General features: G+C 39.3%; 1 protein-coding gene across 1 annotated transcript in view; it reads right to left on the reverse strand.

Moving 5' to 3' along the window:
* The window catches only part of AK9 (adenylate kinase 9), a 194,894-nt gene that overhangs the window by 78,570 nt on the left and 103,971 nt on the right, over positions 1-12,353 (reverse strand). Inside the window, exons 20-21 of the mRNA XM_058307272.2 lie at positions 9,136-9,212; positions 5,443-5,595 (exon numbers count right to left, since the gene is read on the reverse strand). Of these exons, the coding sequence (XP_058163255.1) occupies positions 5,443-5,595; positions 9,136-9,212 (230 nt within the window). The remainder of the gene's footprint in view (positions 1-5,442; positions 5,596-9,135; positions 9,213-12,353) is intronic.

A 12,353-nucleotide genomic window follows, 5' to 3' on the forward strand; every position in this document is an offset into this window, starting at 1 on the left:
GTTCTTGGAATGAAGCACTGTGATGCTGGCCACACTCTAAGCTCATATTCTTGCAAATTCCACTTAATTTGCCTATAACCAACCAGTACTAAAAAGAGAACAACTTTGGAACAACCAGAGTGATTAATTAATCCCTGAATGGATAGGTTTTGTCCTTGAGAGCACTGATTCTGAGCAATACACATGCCAATCACATTTTAAGAAGCCAGAGTATCCACAGGAGTGAAACGAAACTAGTTGAGTACTGAAGGAGGTAAGGATTATTTTGTGGCCCAAGACAAGTCAAACTCCAAAGGAAAAAATGTATTCCCTAATTTGGGACAGAAAACTGTTTTGGGGTATTCTGAGTAAAGAAAAAAAAATCTGAAAGTAATGGATTTATTAGGGCAGTTTTAAGTGAGAAGAATGCCTACGTAAGCCACTTACAAGAGGAGGAGACTTGTGGGAAGAGACTCTTGGATGGATGAGGTGATCCCTAGCTAACTCAGATGCAAGCCCTTCTGTGAAACAGGGTATGGTTTAATATGGCAAGACAATGATTTAACGGATGAACTAGCTCAAGAGAAGCCCCATCATGTCTACAGCATTGGGCTAGGCTGACCCTAAATGGAGTAGGACATCAGCTTTAGAACAGCCAAAGTAGGCTCCATGGGGGAAATAATGAGATGAACGGTAACAAACTAAATCCTCCCCTAGGCCTGTGACATTAGTAAATACTAATTGTGGGGCATTGTGAATATTGGGACTCCGAGGATATGTTTGATATGTCAGACTTAATAGATGTGTCTTCTTTTATTTATTTTTGTACTTTTATGGCCTGTCTTCTTGCAAAGAGAAGACGAGTGAGAGAACTGTCAGCCTAATTTGTTGGGTAGTGAAGAAAATAATGAAGTTTCTGGGTGAGACCTCAAGTCAATAGAAGTATAGGTCTTCAAAGGAAATTGGAGATTTCATCCCTCTGGAACCTCTGGTACAAGCGTTGTGATTTTGGTTTTTTATTTTTTATTTTTATTTTTTATAAGAAGTTGTGCATTTATAAAACAATCATGTATAAAATACAGGATTCCCATATGCCACCCCACCACCAACACTTTACATTGATGTGGAATATTTGTTACAATTGATAAAAGAACATCAAAATGTTAATTACTGGGGTGGGGAGGTGGGGGGTATGCAGGAATCTCTCATATTTTTTAGTGTAACTTTTTTTTGTGAGGTATATATCTTCAAAAAAATACAATTTACAAAAATGATGTGGTGGGGGGTGGGGAGTGGTGCGGTCACCCCTCGGGCTGAAGTGTGGTTTGCTGACCTGGCGAGGGGCGGTGGCCGCGGTAGGCCTATTCCAAACCACTGCCCCCATAATAGGGTGGTTGGTCGGGCCCACCGCCACCCCTGAAGGAAGCTCGGCATGGGCGCAGAGTGCCCTCGGGTCTCCCCTTCTCAGCAGCCATGCTTCCGCGGCCGCCCCTCCTCCCGGATGGCGCCACACGATGCCTTGTGGGGCGGCACCCTTCTTCTTCTTTCTCCCTGTGCAGGCGCAGGGCGGAAAAATCCAGTCTGCCCTTTTCCCTCCCCCGGACAGCAGCAACAGCCAGGCGTGGGCGGGAAACTCAAGTCTGCCCTCTACCCCAGCAACAGCAGCCACCAATCACTAAACCCTGCCACTTCCCCCAGCAACAGCAACAGCCAATCCCTAATCACCACCCCTCCCCCGTCCAGTACCGCCCACTGACCTTTCTCCGGCAACCAATCAGAACAGGGCGTGGCTTCGACCAATCAGCCTTCCCCAGCCCCTATAAAACTGTTGCCTCTCCCTCAATAAAGTGGACTTGTGTGTTTACCTTGTCTCCGCGGTAGTTCTTCTGCCGTGCGCCCTCCAGTCCTGAGAGCCCCCGACAAGGGCCTGGCCTCCCTTGTCCCCAGTTCGTCGCCTGCTTCTCCAGGCGACCCCCTCGTCGCCGGCTTCGTTGAGCGACCCCGTCAGCCGAACTGCGCAACCCCTGTGAGACCGACCCCTCGTCTGCTGCCGGACCGACCCCTCGTCCCAAGCGGGACCGACCCCTCGTCCCAAGTGGGACCGACCCCTTGTCCAGAGCTGAACCGACCCCTCATCCGCAGCCAGACCCCACCTCTACCAACCGAGCAAACCGTCGCAGAGTGGGTTATATGGGGACCTCTTATGTTTTTTGTTTTTTTATGTTTTTTAATGTAACATTCCTTGTGATCTATTAACTTTAATTTAAAAAAAATTTTTTTAAAAAGATGCAAATGGACAAATATTTTATGATTCCACTTATATGAAATAACGTAGAATATGTAAATTTATAGAGACAGAAAATTGGTTACAGATTACCCGAGGCTGGAGTAAAGGAGTAATGGAGAGTACTTGCTTAATGAGTACAGAGTAATGATTTGAGATGTTGAAAAAATTTTGGTTATGGATGATGGTAATGGTAGCACAACATTGTGAATGTTTAATACCACTGAACTGTATACTTGAAAGTGGTTAAAATGGGAAATTTTGTTTTGAATATGTTAAATAAAATTTAAGAAAAAAATGTTAATTAAGTACTACTAACTATAGTCCATTGCTTACATTAGGTGTCTATTTCCATTAAACCACCCTATTATTAACACCATGTATTAGTATTTACATTTGTTATAGTTCATGAAAGAATGTTTTCAAATTTGCACTGTTAACCACAGACCATCATCTACCACAGGGTTCACCACTATGTTATACAGTCCCATGCTTTGTATAGTTCTTCCAAAGTGTATACTCAGTGGCTCTCATTTTCATCACAGTGCTGTGCTGTCATCATCTCAGCTCAATTCCAGAGCATTCTCATTTCTCCAAAAAGAAAAATTCTAAATCTGTAATAGCCCCCTATTGTTGACTCTTAGCATTGATATAGCACCTTTGTTGCCATTGTTGCAAAAATATTACAATATTACTGTTAACTATATTCCATAAGTTCCATTAGTTGTATTTTTCCCATGCATCACCATATTCTTAACACCTTTTAATAGTGACATACATTTGTACTAGTCCATGGAAGAACATTCTTGTATTGTACTATTAACCAGAATCCTCATATGCTACCAAGTTCAGTGTGTTATACAGTCCCACGATTATCTTCTAGCTTTATTTCTATTGACATGTATATCCCTAGACTACCCCTTTCAGCCACAAACACATTTTATAAATCAGCAATGTTAGTAATATTCATCATGTGTTACCATCCACTCTACCCATTTTCAAACATTGACAATCAACCTTATTAAAAATTCTACCTAAAATTAAGCAACAGCTCCCCCTTCTCAACCCTCATTTTATCTCCTAGTAACCTATACTCTAGATTTTAACTCCATGAGTTTACTCTCCCTGTATTTTTTAAATAAAAACTATTTTATTGAGATATAGTCATATACCGTACAAACCATCCAAAACGTACATTCAGTGGGTTCTGGTATACTCACAGAGTTGTGCATTCATCATCACAAACAATATTAGAGCATTTTATTACTCTAGAAAGAAAACCCCACCAGCCCTTAGCAGTTATCTTTCAATCTCTCTTTCCATCCTGTCATACATACCCACTAACTTCTTTCCATCTTTGTAAATATATTTATATTACAGTTTACGTAAAAGGAGTCAAACATATTCCAATACTTTGTGTCTGACTTCTGTTACCTATGATAAGTCGCTCTTTTTTAATAATATATTATTATCCATTACTATCCACAGTTTCCTTTAGATACATTTTAGCTCAGATATCACCCTGTTATTAATATCTTGTAATATTAACATACACTTGTTCTGATTCATTGAAGAACCTTCTTATATTTGTACTATTAAACACATGTCAGGGGTTTTGATTTTATAATTATTGTCCCATAAAGCTAACATTGATCCCTGAAGTGAAAATGAACTATACTGAACTTGTGATTTCTCACTTTAACTTTTCCCTTAGTCCTGGTTCTTTTACCTGCTGGCAGCAGGTCCCCAGCCCTTGACTGCTTCAGACCAGGACCTGTCTGCAGGGACCTGAAGACAGTTAGTTTGCAGGATTAGTTTCAAAACCAAAACTATCTGCTCTTGGAAGCATTTAAGAGCCTCGCTCCCACATGTTGGGGTAGATTATCTCACGCGTTAAGTCCACTCTCCAGTTCTTAAAGTGGACAGTGAGACTCCTTGTACACAGATTTCTACTTGCCCTTCCCCAGCCCAAATACTTGACTTCTGGGGCAGGGCTGGCTTCATGGGTATGTCTGGTGCAGTCACAGAAGGGTCTCATGCTTGGTTTAATGCTCTGCTGTCGAAATCTGAAATGTTTAATAATTCTATCTTTGAACTTGTGTTTTATAAATGAGTCCAGCGGGATGCCAAAGGGACAATGGAGCATGCATGTGAACAGAGAGATGTGCACAATACGTGTGTTTGCCATTCCTTGCTAGCCAATTCTCCTGAGTATTCCCAGTGTCCCAAGAACACAGAATCCTCGTGGAATAAGTTGGTTACATCTAGCTTAAATAAGAGAGGGGCAGAGGGGATTGCAGACAGCCCCAAGAAACCACACTACTCTTCAAACTAAACTTGCTTCAAATGCAGAGAGAAGGCACTGGCATTCAAAGAAGTATGATTTACCGAGGAGCCCCATCATATCCTTTCTTTCTTGTGCTACTTCCCTGTGTTAGTTAACCTAGTATGCTGACGATGATGACAGAGAGGAAAAGAAAAAGACAGTGCAACTATAGTTCCCTTCTTTCCAGTCCTTTCTTACTCATCAGTAAGTAGAAGGTAGAGAGTGTTGGCAGAAAGCGTGCATATTAGGTCGTGAAATAAAAAAAGTTGAGTATGTTTGTGCAGTTACCACTGTTGTGGTAAAAACGAAATATATTAATATATGCCTATACAAGCTATACAAACTATGGAATTTCAGTGATTTTGCATATGAGTTAAATGCTCTTATATTTGCATTTAAAACTGGCACTGCACAATACAAAGCTGAATCGTAGAATTCACGCTGATGCTTTAAACTTTTGGTTTTTCTTTACATACTATGGCATTAAGTAGTAAAACACCATGACAAGTCGAGAGAGAGAGACATAGATGAAAAGAATAGCTTTATATTTCATTACCTTTAAGGATAGTTTTTTTCCTGCTTTTTGAACAAGGTACCCACATTTTCACAGCCCTGCAAATTCTGCAGCCAGCCCTGCTCCTGTGTGTCAGTATCGGGACAGAGCCAACTCAGGTTTCCCACTGCACTTCAAACCATACGCTTTAGACTCAGTGGCGCCCCCTGGGGCTCCTCTCTCCCTTCTTAGCCTCCGTACACTTTATCAACATATACCCACAAATCCCCACACATGCACACATAAACACACTGATGGACATAAGTAGAATTAAGGACGTGGCCCTCAATAAACTCTAACCTAATTCAGGATCTGTTTCAGGGACTTCAGAGTCTTCAGGTAACAAGGACCCCCTGGCCTCCTCGGGTACCTCAGGCACCTCAGACCCTTCGGGAACTTCCGTCTCTTCACCTTCAAGCTCGTCTTCAGCTTCAGCTTCAGTCTCTTCAGCTTCTGGAAAAAAATCAGTGTAGGCCAACAGTTACCTCTTGGGTACCAGGTGCTCTGATACGGGCTGAGGCCCCAGCAAAGAGTAAGTAATGGTCTCTGCTCTGCTGGAGCACGGGGTTTTATGGGACAGTTAGAGACAAAAACTACATTACAAATGTAGTGGTGGAGGATGATTATCTCTAGTTCAGAGGGTTCTGGGAGCGTCTGCCTAAGGACTCATTTGAAAGGGGAAATGTTTATAGCTGTCTCAAATATTATAATTAATAACAAGAAAAAAACTGGAAACAACCCAAATATCCATTCAGTAAAGGAATGGTTGGACCAGCACTTTCCAACACAGGAGCCACTTACCACATGGCTACTGAGCACTAGAAATACAGCTACTTGAAATTGAGATGTGCTGTAAATATAAAATACACACTGGTCTTCAGAGACTTAGTATGAAGAACTGAGTGTAAAATATCTCTAATAATTTCTGTATTGATTACATGTTGAGATAATATTTTAGATATAGTGGGTTGAATAAAATATATTACAATTTTATTTTACCTAGAGGGTGTACTTTTAAAAATGTAATAGCGAATTTAAAATTACATTTATGTGGCTTGTAATATTTCTATTGGACAGCATAGACGATACTATATATATTTATGTATATAGATATACATATGATAATTTTCATATAGCTTATTAAAAACAAGAGTGTAGAGAGATGATGATCATTATGTGAACTATAACTTTAAAAAGCATAACCCTAAATTTAAGTAGCTGCTGCTGGTCACTGTGAGAAATATAGGCATAGAAATCTTTTAGGAAGAAGATAGGTGAATTGTAGTAACAGGAAACCCTCCTCCCCAATTCCCTTTAATACACTTATGAAATTGACTGGAAAAAAATACTTTCTATGCAAAGATGATATGAAAAAAAATCTACTTATTTTCTGGACTTGTGGAAATTTTCTGCCATCTTCCCAAAGTGAGTGCATCTGAGAATCACATTCTAGTGCTGTGACATACCTCTGGCATCTGAATTTTAATCTGAATCTGGATGATCAAGCACCCAGAGAAAAGCATCCTGAATCATCCTTATGTATCTAGATCTGAGCCAGGATTACAGTGCATGTGGCTTCCAAGCACACTGGAATGTTGTGACTCTTTTTGTGTTATCTGGCAGATCTCCATGTAATACACATGTCAAAGAACCAACATTTGTTAAACCTTACTGAAGCGTTTTTTAAAAAATATATTTTACATTTATTTTTAAAAGATGGATCACACAAAATGTTACATTAAAAAAAATATAGGAGATTCCCATTTACCCCACTCCTCACACCCCCCACTTTTCCCACATTAGCAACTTCTTTCATTCTTCCTGAAGGTTTTGAATGAAGTTATTTGTTCTCTACTCAAATATCTTTCAACTATTTATCTCTTATAGTAAAAAAAAATTATCATGTAACACACACATATATTTTATCCATATTATGGATATTATAAAACATACATAAAATTTATGTAATGAGGCAGAAGATATATGATCTTCTAATATTTTTTTCTAGAACCCTAATGGATAATCTACATGCCATTTAAGTCAGGAGAGGACCGAGACATGCTCTACGATCCTGGCACTGTTGTGATTTTGACTATTAGTTATGATGTATTAGTTATCTATTGCTTTATAATAGATTACTCAAAAACTTGGTTATTAAAACAACAATAATCATATGGTTTCTGTGGGTCATGCAGTTTCTGTGGGTCAGGAGTAATTTAGCTGAGCGGTACTGGCTTGGAGCCTCTCATGAAGTCACTGTGCAGGTCGTGGCCAGGGCTGCTGGTATCTGAAGGCTTGCCTGGGGCTGGAGGATCTGCTTCCAAGGTGGCTCATTCACAGCTAGAACCAAGGTCCTCAGGGAGCAAAGAAAAACTGCTACCACTGTGTCCCACCTGAATTCCTGACCCACAGAATCATGTGCATAATAAAACTGTTGTTGTTTTACAACACTAAATTTTGGAGTAGCTTTTTGTGTAGAAATAGGAAATTGAAATAGATACTCTTCACTTTTGATCCCTTTAGCAGTCTTTGAAACTTATGGACCTTTTCTCAGAATGCTTTGTAACCCATAAAATAAAATACAGAAGAAAGCAATTATATCGAAAAATAGTTATTAAGATATCAAAAAGGCCACGGACTTGGCCCAGTGGTTAGGGCATCCGTCTACCACATGGAAGGTCCACGGTTCAAACCCTGGGCCTCCTTGATCCACGTGGAGCTGGCCCATGCGCAGTTCTGATGTGTGCAAGGAGTGCCCTGCCACGCAGGGGTGTCCCTGTATAGGGGAGCCCCACGTGCAAGGAGTGCGCCTGTAGGGAGAGCCGCCCAGTACAAAACAAAGTGCAGCCTGCCCAGGAATGGTGCCACCCAAAGGGAGAAATGACACAACAAGATGACGCAGCAAAAAGAAACAGATTCCCGTGCTGCTGACAACAGAAGCGGACAAAGAAGACGCAGCGAATAGACATGGAGAACAGACAACAGGGGTGGGGGCGGGGGGAAGGGGAGGGAAATAAATAAATAAATCTTTAAAAAAAAAAAGATATAAAAAAATCTGTGCAATGGGAAATTTATGCTTTGGTAATAGTGCATTAAATAGCAAGAACTAGCAGCTGCTTTAATAACTATCATAATTTTGGAATAGTGAGAAATGTAAACAATATTTTAAGATGTATAAAACTGTAATGTGATAGGAAAGTATTTTGATTTCTGTACTAAATTGAAAGAAATACTAAATCTCATTTAAAGGCCAGTTTAAATAACGATGTAATTCTTTCCCCACTCAAGTTCACAAATCCCTGAATTTTACCCAGGGGAACTCCAGGATAATACCTCCAGCCTTAGAAGAAACTGCTAAAGTAAGTCCCTTTGGAATGGAGATGGGAGTCTAAGTGAAAAGACAATGGGTATAGCAAGTTTGAATGTTTTTCTCAGCTCATGCAGGATCCTGCTAATACAGGGGTTCTTAACCAGAGGTCTGTGAACTTGAATTGAAATTCAAAAAAACATTATTCTTGTGGGGATGTGCTGGGGCAGGTGTGATATATTTATTAAATAATATACAGTATAGTGTGGACTTGGTAAAAGGTCTGTGGTTTTCACCTGACTGGCAAAGGGGTCCATGGAACAAAAAAGGTTAAGAACCCCTATGCTAATACAAGAAATTCTAACAGCCACAAGTTACCCAGCAACAAGCAAAAACCATCACACGTGGGGCTCCACTGTGTACCCAGTTTCGAGGGTACAGGAGAGGGTATCTGTGTCAGGCATCTTTTTCCTATGAATTCATTTCTCCAGTGACTATATAATTTGTTGTTCAAATTGGAACATTTGAGAATGAGAACTTCAGGACCATAAGCATAAACATGGATTATCAAGCGCAAACTGGAAATATCATCACCTTCTCTATAATTCACTCGAAGTGCTGCACTTGATTGTGGTAGTAATACAAAAATTAAATGGCACATTATTGTCATATCAATCTGTACTTGCCTTTTATTTTCTCATTCAGAGCTTCTAACATCCTTTGATTTTCTTCTTCTACTCTTAGTGCCTCTTCTCTGGCTTTTCTGAAATGAAAGTTCCAAAATTTAATTATCCTGAAATGAATGGTCAAAAATGTAAAAACTAAAATATTGATAACATTCATTATGCCTTTTACTGCCCCATCTCATTTATCAAAGTAAATTTCTTATTTACTTTATTCATATTGAGGCCAGTTAATTTTTAGGGTTTATTTTTTGTAGGAAATTTCGTTATCTTTTGAAAACTTGGCTATTAATGGGGAAACTGTCAAAATTAATAAAAAATTATCTAACTCTAAGTTGAAAAGGCAAATGGGAAGAGTTGGGGTATTTTTCCTTGTGTTCAAATGGGAAATGTTCACAATATAATGTTATATGAAAGAAGTAGAATATAAAACTATATATAATTTTCATTCTGTATATAAAGGAGAAAAAGATTAGAAGAACATTAATTAAGCTGTTAGTAATTATCCCTTGTTGGAACTATGGGAGTTTCTTATTTTCTTTAATTTTTTGCCTTTTTCAAATTTTCTATATTGAATTAAATAGAAAATTTATAAGCTTATCTTTCTAATCAGGAAAAAAATTATTTTTAATGTAAGAATGATGAAATTTAGAGACCTGGAATCAGGATAAATATCTGGAAGGAATCTGTGTTTATTAGGGTTAAAGCAGTAAACCTTCCTTAACAATGTTGAAGACAAGCAGAAGGAACATTAGTAGAAGAGAGTAGGATGACAGAAATAGAGAAAGGCAATATCAAAACTTAACATGTAGACCTTTGGCCTGCAGCTTCTATGTCTAGGAATTTTACCCTCAGAAATAGGCATACTACTGCACAAAGAAACATCCCTAATAATATTGACTGCTTCTTTATATATATATATATAAAATTAAAAATTGTTTCAAGTATTCACCAACAGGGAATTAGTTAAGTAAAGCAGAGCCCAATAATAATAGGAGCACACGGTGAGACTGCGGCTCTCCTCAGACTGATTCAATAGGCCTGCCATTTTCTCCTCATCAGTGTTCCTTGTTCCCATTTTTCCTTCCTTTGAAAATCCAATTACATATATTTGCCTCAAAAGACATCACGAGGGAAGTGGATGTGGCTCATGCAACTGGGCTCCCATCTACCATATAGAAGGTCCAGGGTTTGATACCCAGAGCCTCCTGGTGAAGGCAAGCTGGCCCATGTGGTGAGCTGGCCCATGCGGAGTGCTGCCCTGCATAGGAGTGCTGCCCCGTGCAGGAGTGCTGGCCCACGCAGGAGTGCTGGCCCATGCAGAGAGCTGGAGCAGCAAGGCGACACAACAAAAAAAGACAGAAGACAGACAGTAAGATACACAGTAGACCAGGGAGCTGAGGTGGCACAAGAGAATGACTGCTTCTCTCCCACTCCAGAAGGTCCCAGGATCTGTTCCTGGAGCCACCTAAAGAGAATACAAGCAGACACAGAAGAACACACAGCAAATGGACACAGAGGGCAGACAATGGAGGAAGGTAGGTAAAATGAATAAATCTTTTTAAAAAAAAGACATCACTACATCTCTTCTCCCAACAAGTCTGTTTCTTGTTAATAGGAAATGCTCTCTCACTATATTCAGAGACTGTCTTCCAGCCTGGATTTTTGGTGTAATCCCTGTTCTCTTTGTTCATGTTCCAACCTCTGAATCCACTGAGTAGAGTCTCTGAACCCATTCCCCATTTTGATTGTGTGTGAACTGGCAGCATGCTACTTTGTTCAGGCAGTGCTATTTTGTGAGACATTACCTATCCAAAACCGAAATAACCTTTATTGCTGCTAAGAAATTTAAGACCTGACAAGAAAGAGGAAGAATAACCATTTAGACAGATGAGTCAAAGACAAATGGTATCAGAAATTATCCTGCATTTGAGGGCAAATTTGGAAACTGGTGCTGGAAATGTTGCAGAATTCAGTATGTCTTTAGATATCTGGCCTGAGATTGCATTCTGAATCCTGTTTCGATGATCCTGTTAAACCAAGTGACAAGGCTTTTAAGTGAGTTTCGACAATTTCTCTTTTTCTTTTTAAACATTTTTTTATTTAAAATTTAAAAAAAAATTTTAAATTTATCCCCCCCTCTTGCAGCTTGCTTGCTGTCTGCTTTCTGTGTCCATTCTCTACGTGTTCTCCTGTGTCTGCTTGTCTCCCTTTGTTGTGTCATCTTGCTGCGCGGGCTCTCCATGGGCATGGGCCATCAGCTCTCTGAGGATGCAGGCCAGCTTACCTTCACAAGGAGGCCCTGAGACGTGAACCCAGGGCCTCCCCTATGGTAGACGGGAGCCCAATAGATTGAGCCACAGCCACTTCCCAATTTCTTTTTCTTTTTAACTGTTTTGTATTTCCTCATTTTCTGCAGTATATGAAAAAAAGTTCTTTCAAATAATCATGCTGAATTTTAAAAATCAACACATAGAAATGTAGAAAAGGCTGCTTCTATTTGGACAAGTGTTTGACATTAAGTTTATGACATGTAAAAACTTAGAATCATAAGAAGTAAAAATTGATGACAGAAATAGCTCAGCGAGTTCAATATGGTGAAAGGGAGGTGAAAGCATAGAGTTAGGAGTGAGTAGGGGAGATGTCTTTTTTTTTTTTTTAAAGTAGAGATGTGTTTTGTTTTTATTTATTTAAAATGTAGTTTGGGAAACAGATGTTGCTTAAGTGGTTGAGTGCCTGCTTCCCATGTATGAACTTCCAGGTTCAGGTTCAATCCCTGGTACCTCTTAAAAACAAAACATACAAATGAAAAAACGAACGATCACTGGGGAACGGATGTAGCTCAGTGCTTGAGTGCCTGCTTCCCATGTATGAGGTCCTGTGTTCAATCCCCAGGAACTCCTTAAAAAAAAAAAAAGTAGCAGACTTTCAGGCTAGAAATCACATGAGCTTTGTTTTACTCGTATTGATATCTTCATTATTCTCAAATATTTCACCATTTCTTATATGCTAGAAAAAATTTAAGTAATCCTGTAAACATTAGCAGACTATAGCTCCATTTGTAACAAACCTTTTCAATGCTAAGAGTAAATGTAACAGTAAGTTGTTAGTACTATATGAATTAATAATACTTGTTAGTCAATATATCCATTTATTAACTAAGTGAAATTATTCTTCATATTATGTATGACAATTTAGATGAATCATGAATTAATTTAGCT

The sequence above is a fragment of the Dasypus novemcinctus genome, chromosome 11 (assembly GCF_030445035.2).
Source record: "Dasypus novemcinctus isolate mDasNov1 chromosome 11, mDasNov1.1.hap2, whole genome shotgun sequence".
Classification (NCBI taxonomy): Eukaryota; Metazoa; Chordata; class Mammalia; order Cingulata; family Dasypodidae; genus Dasypus; species Dasypus novemcinctus.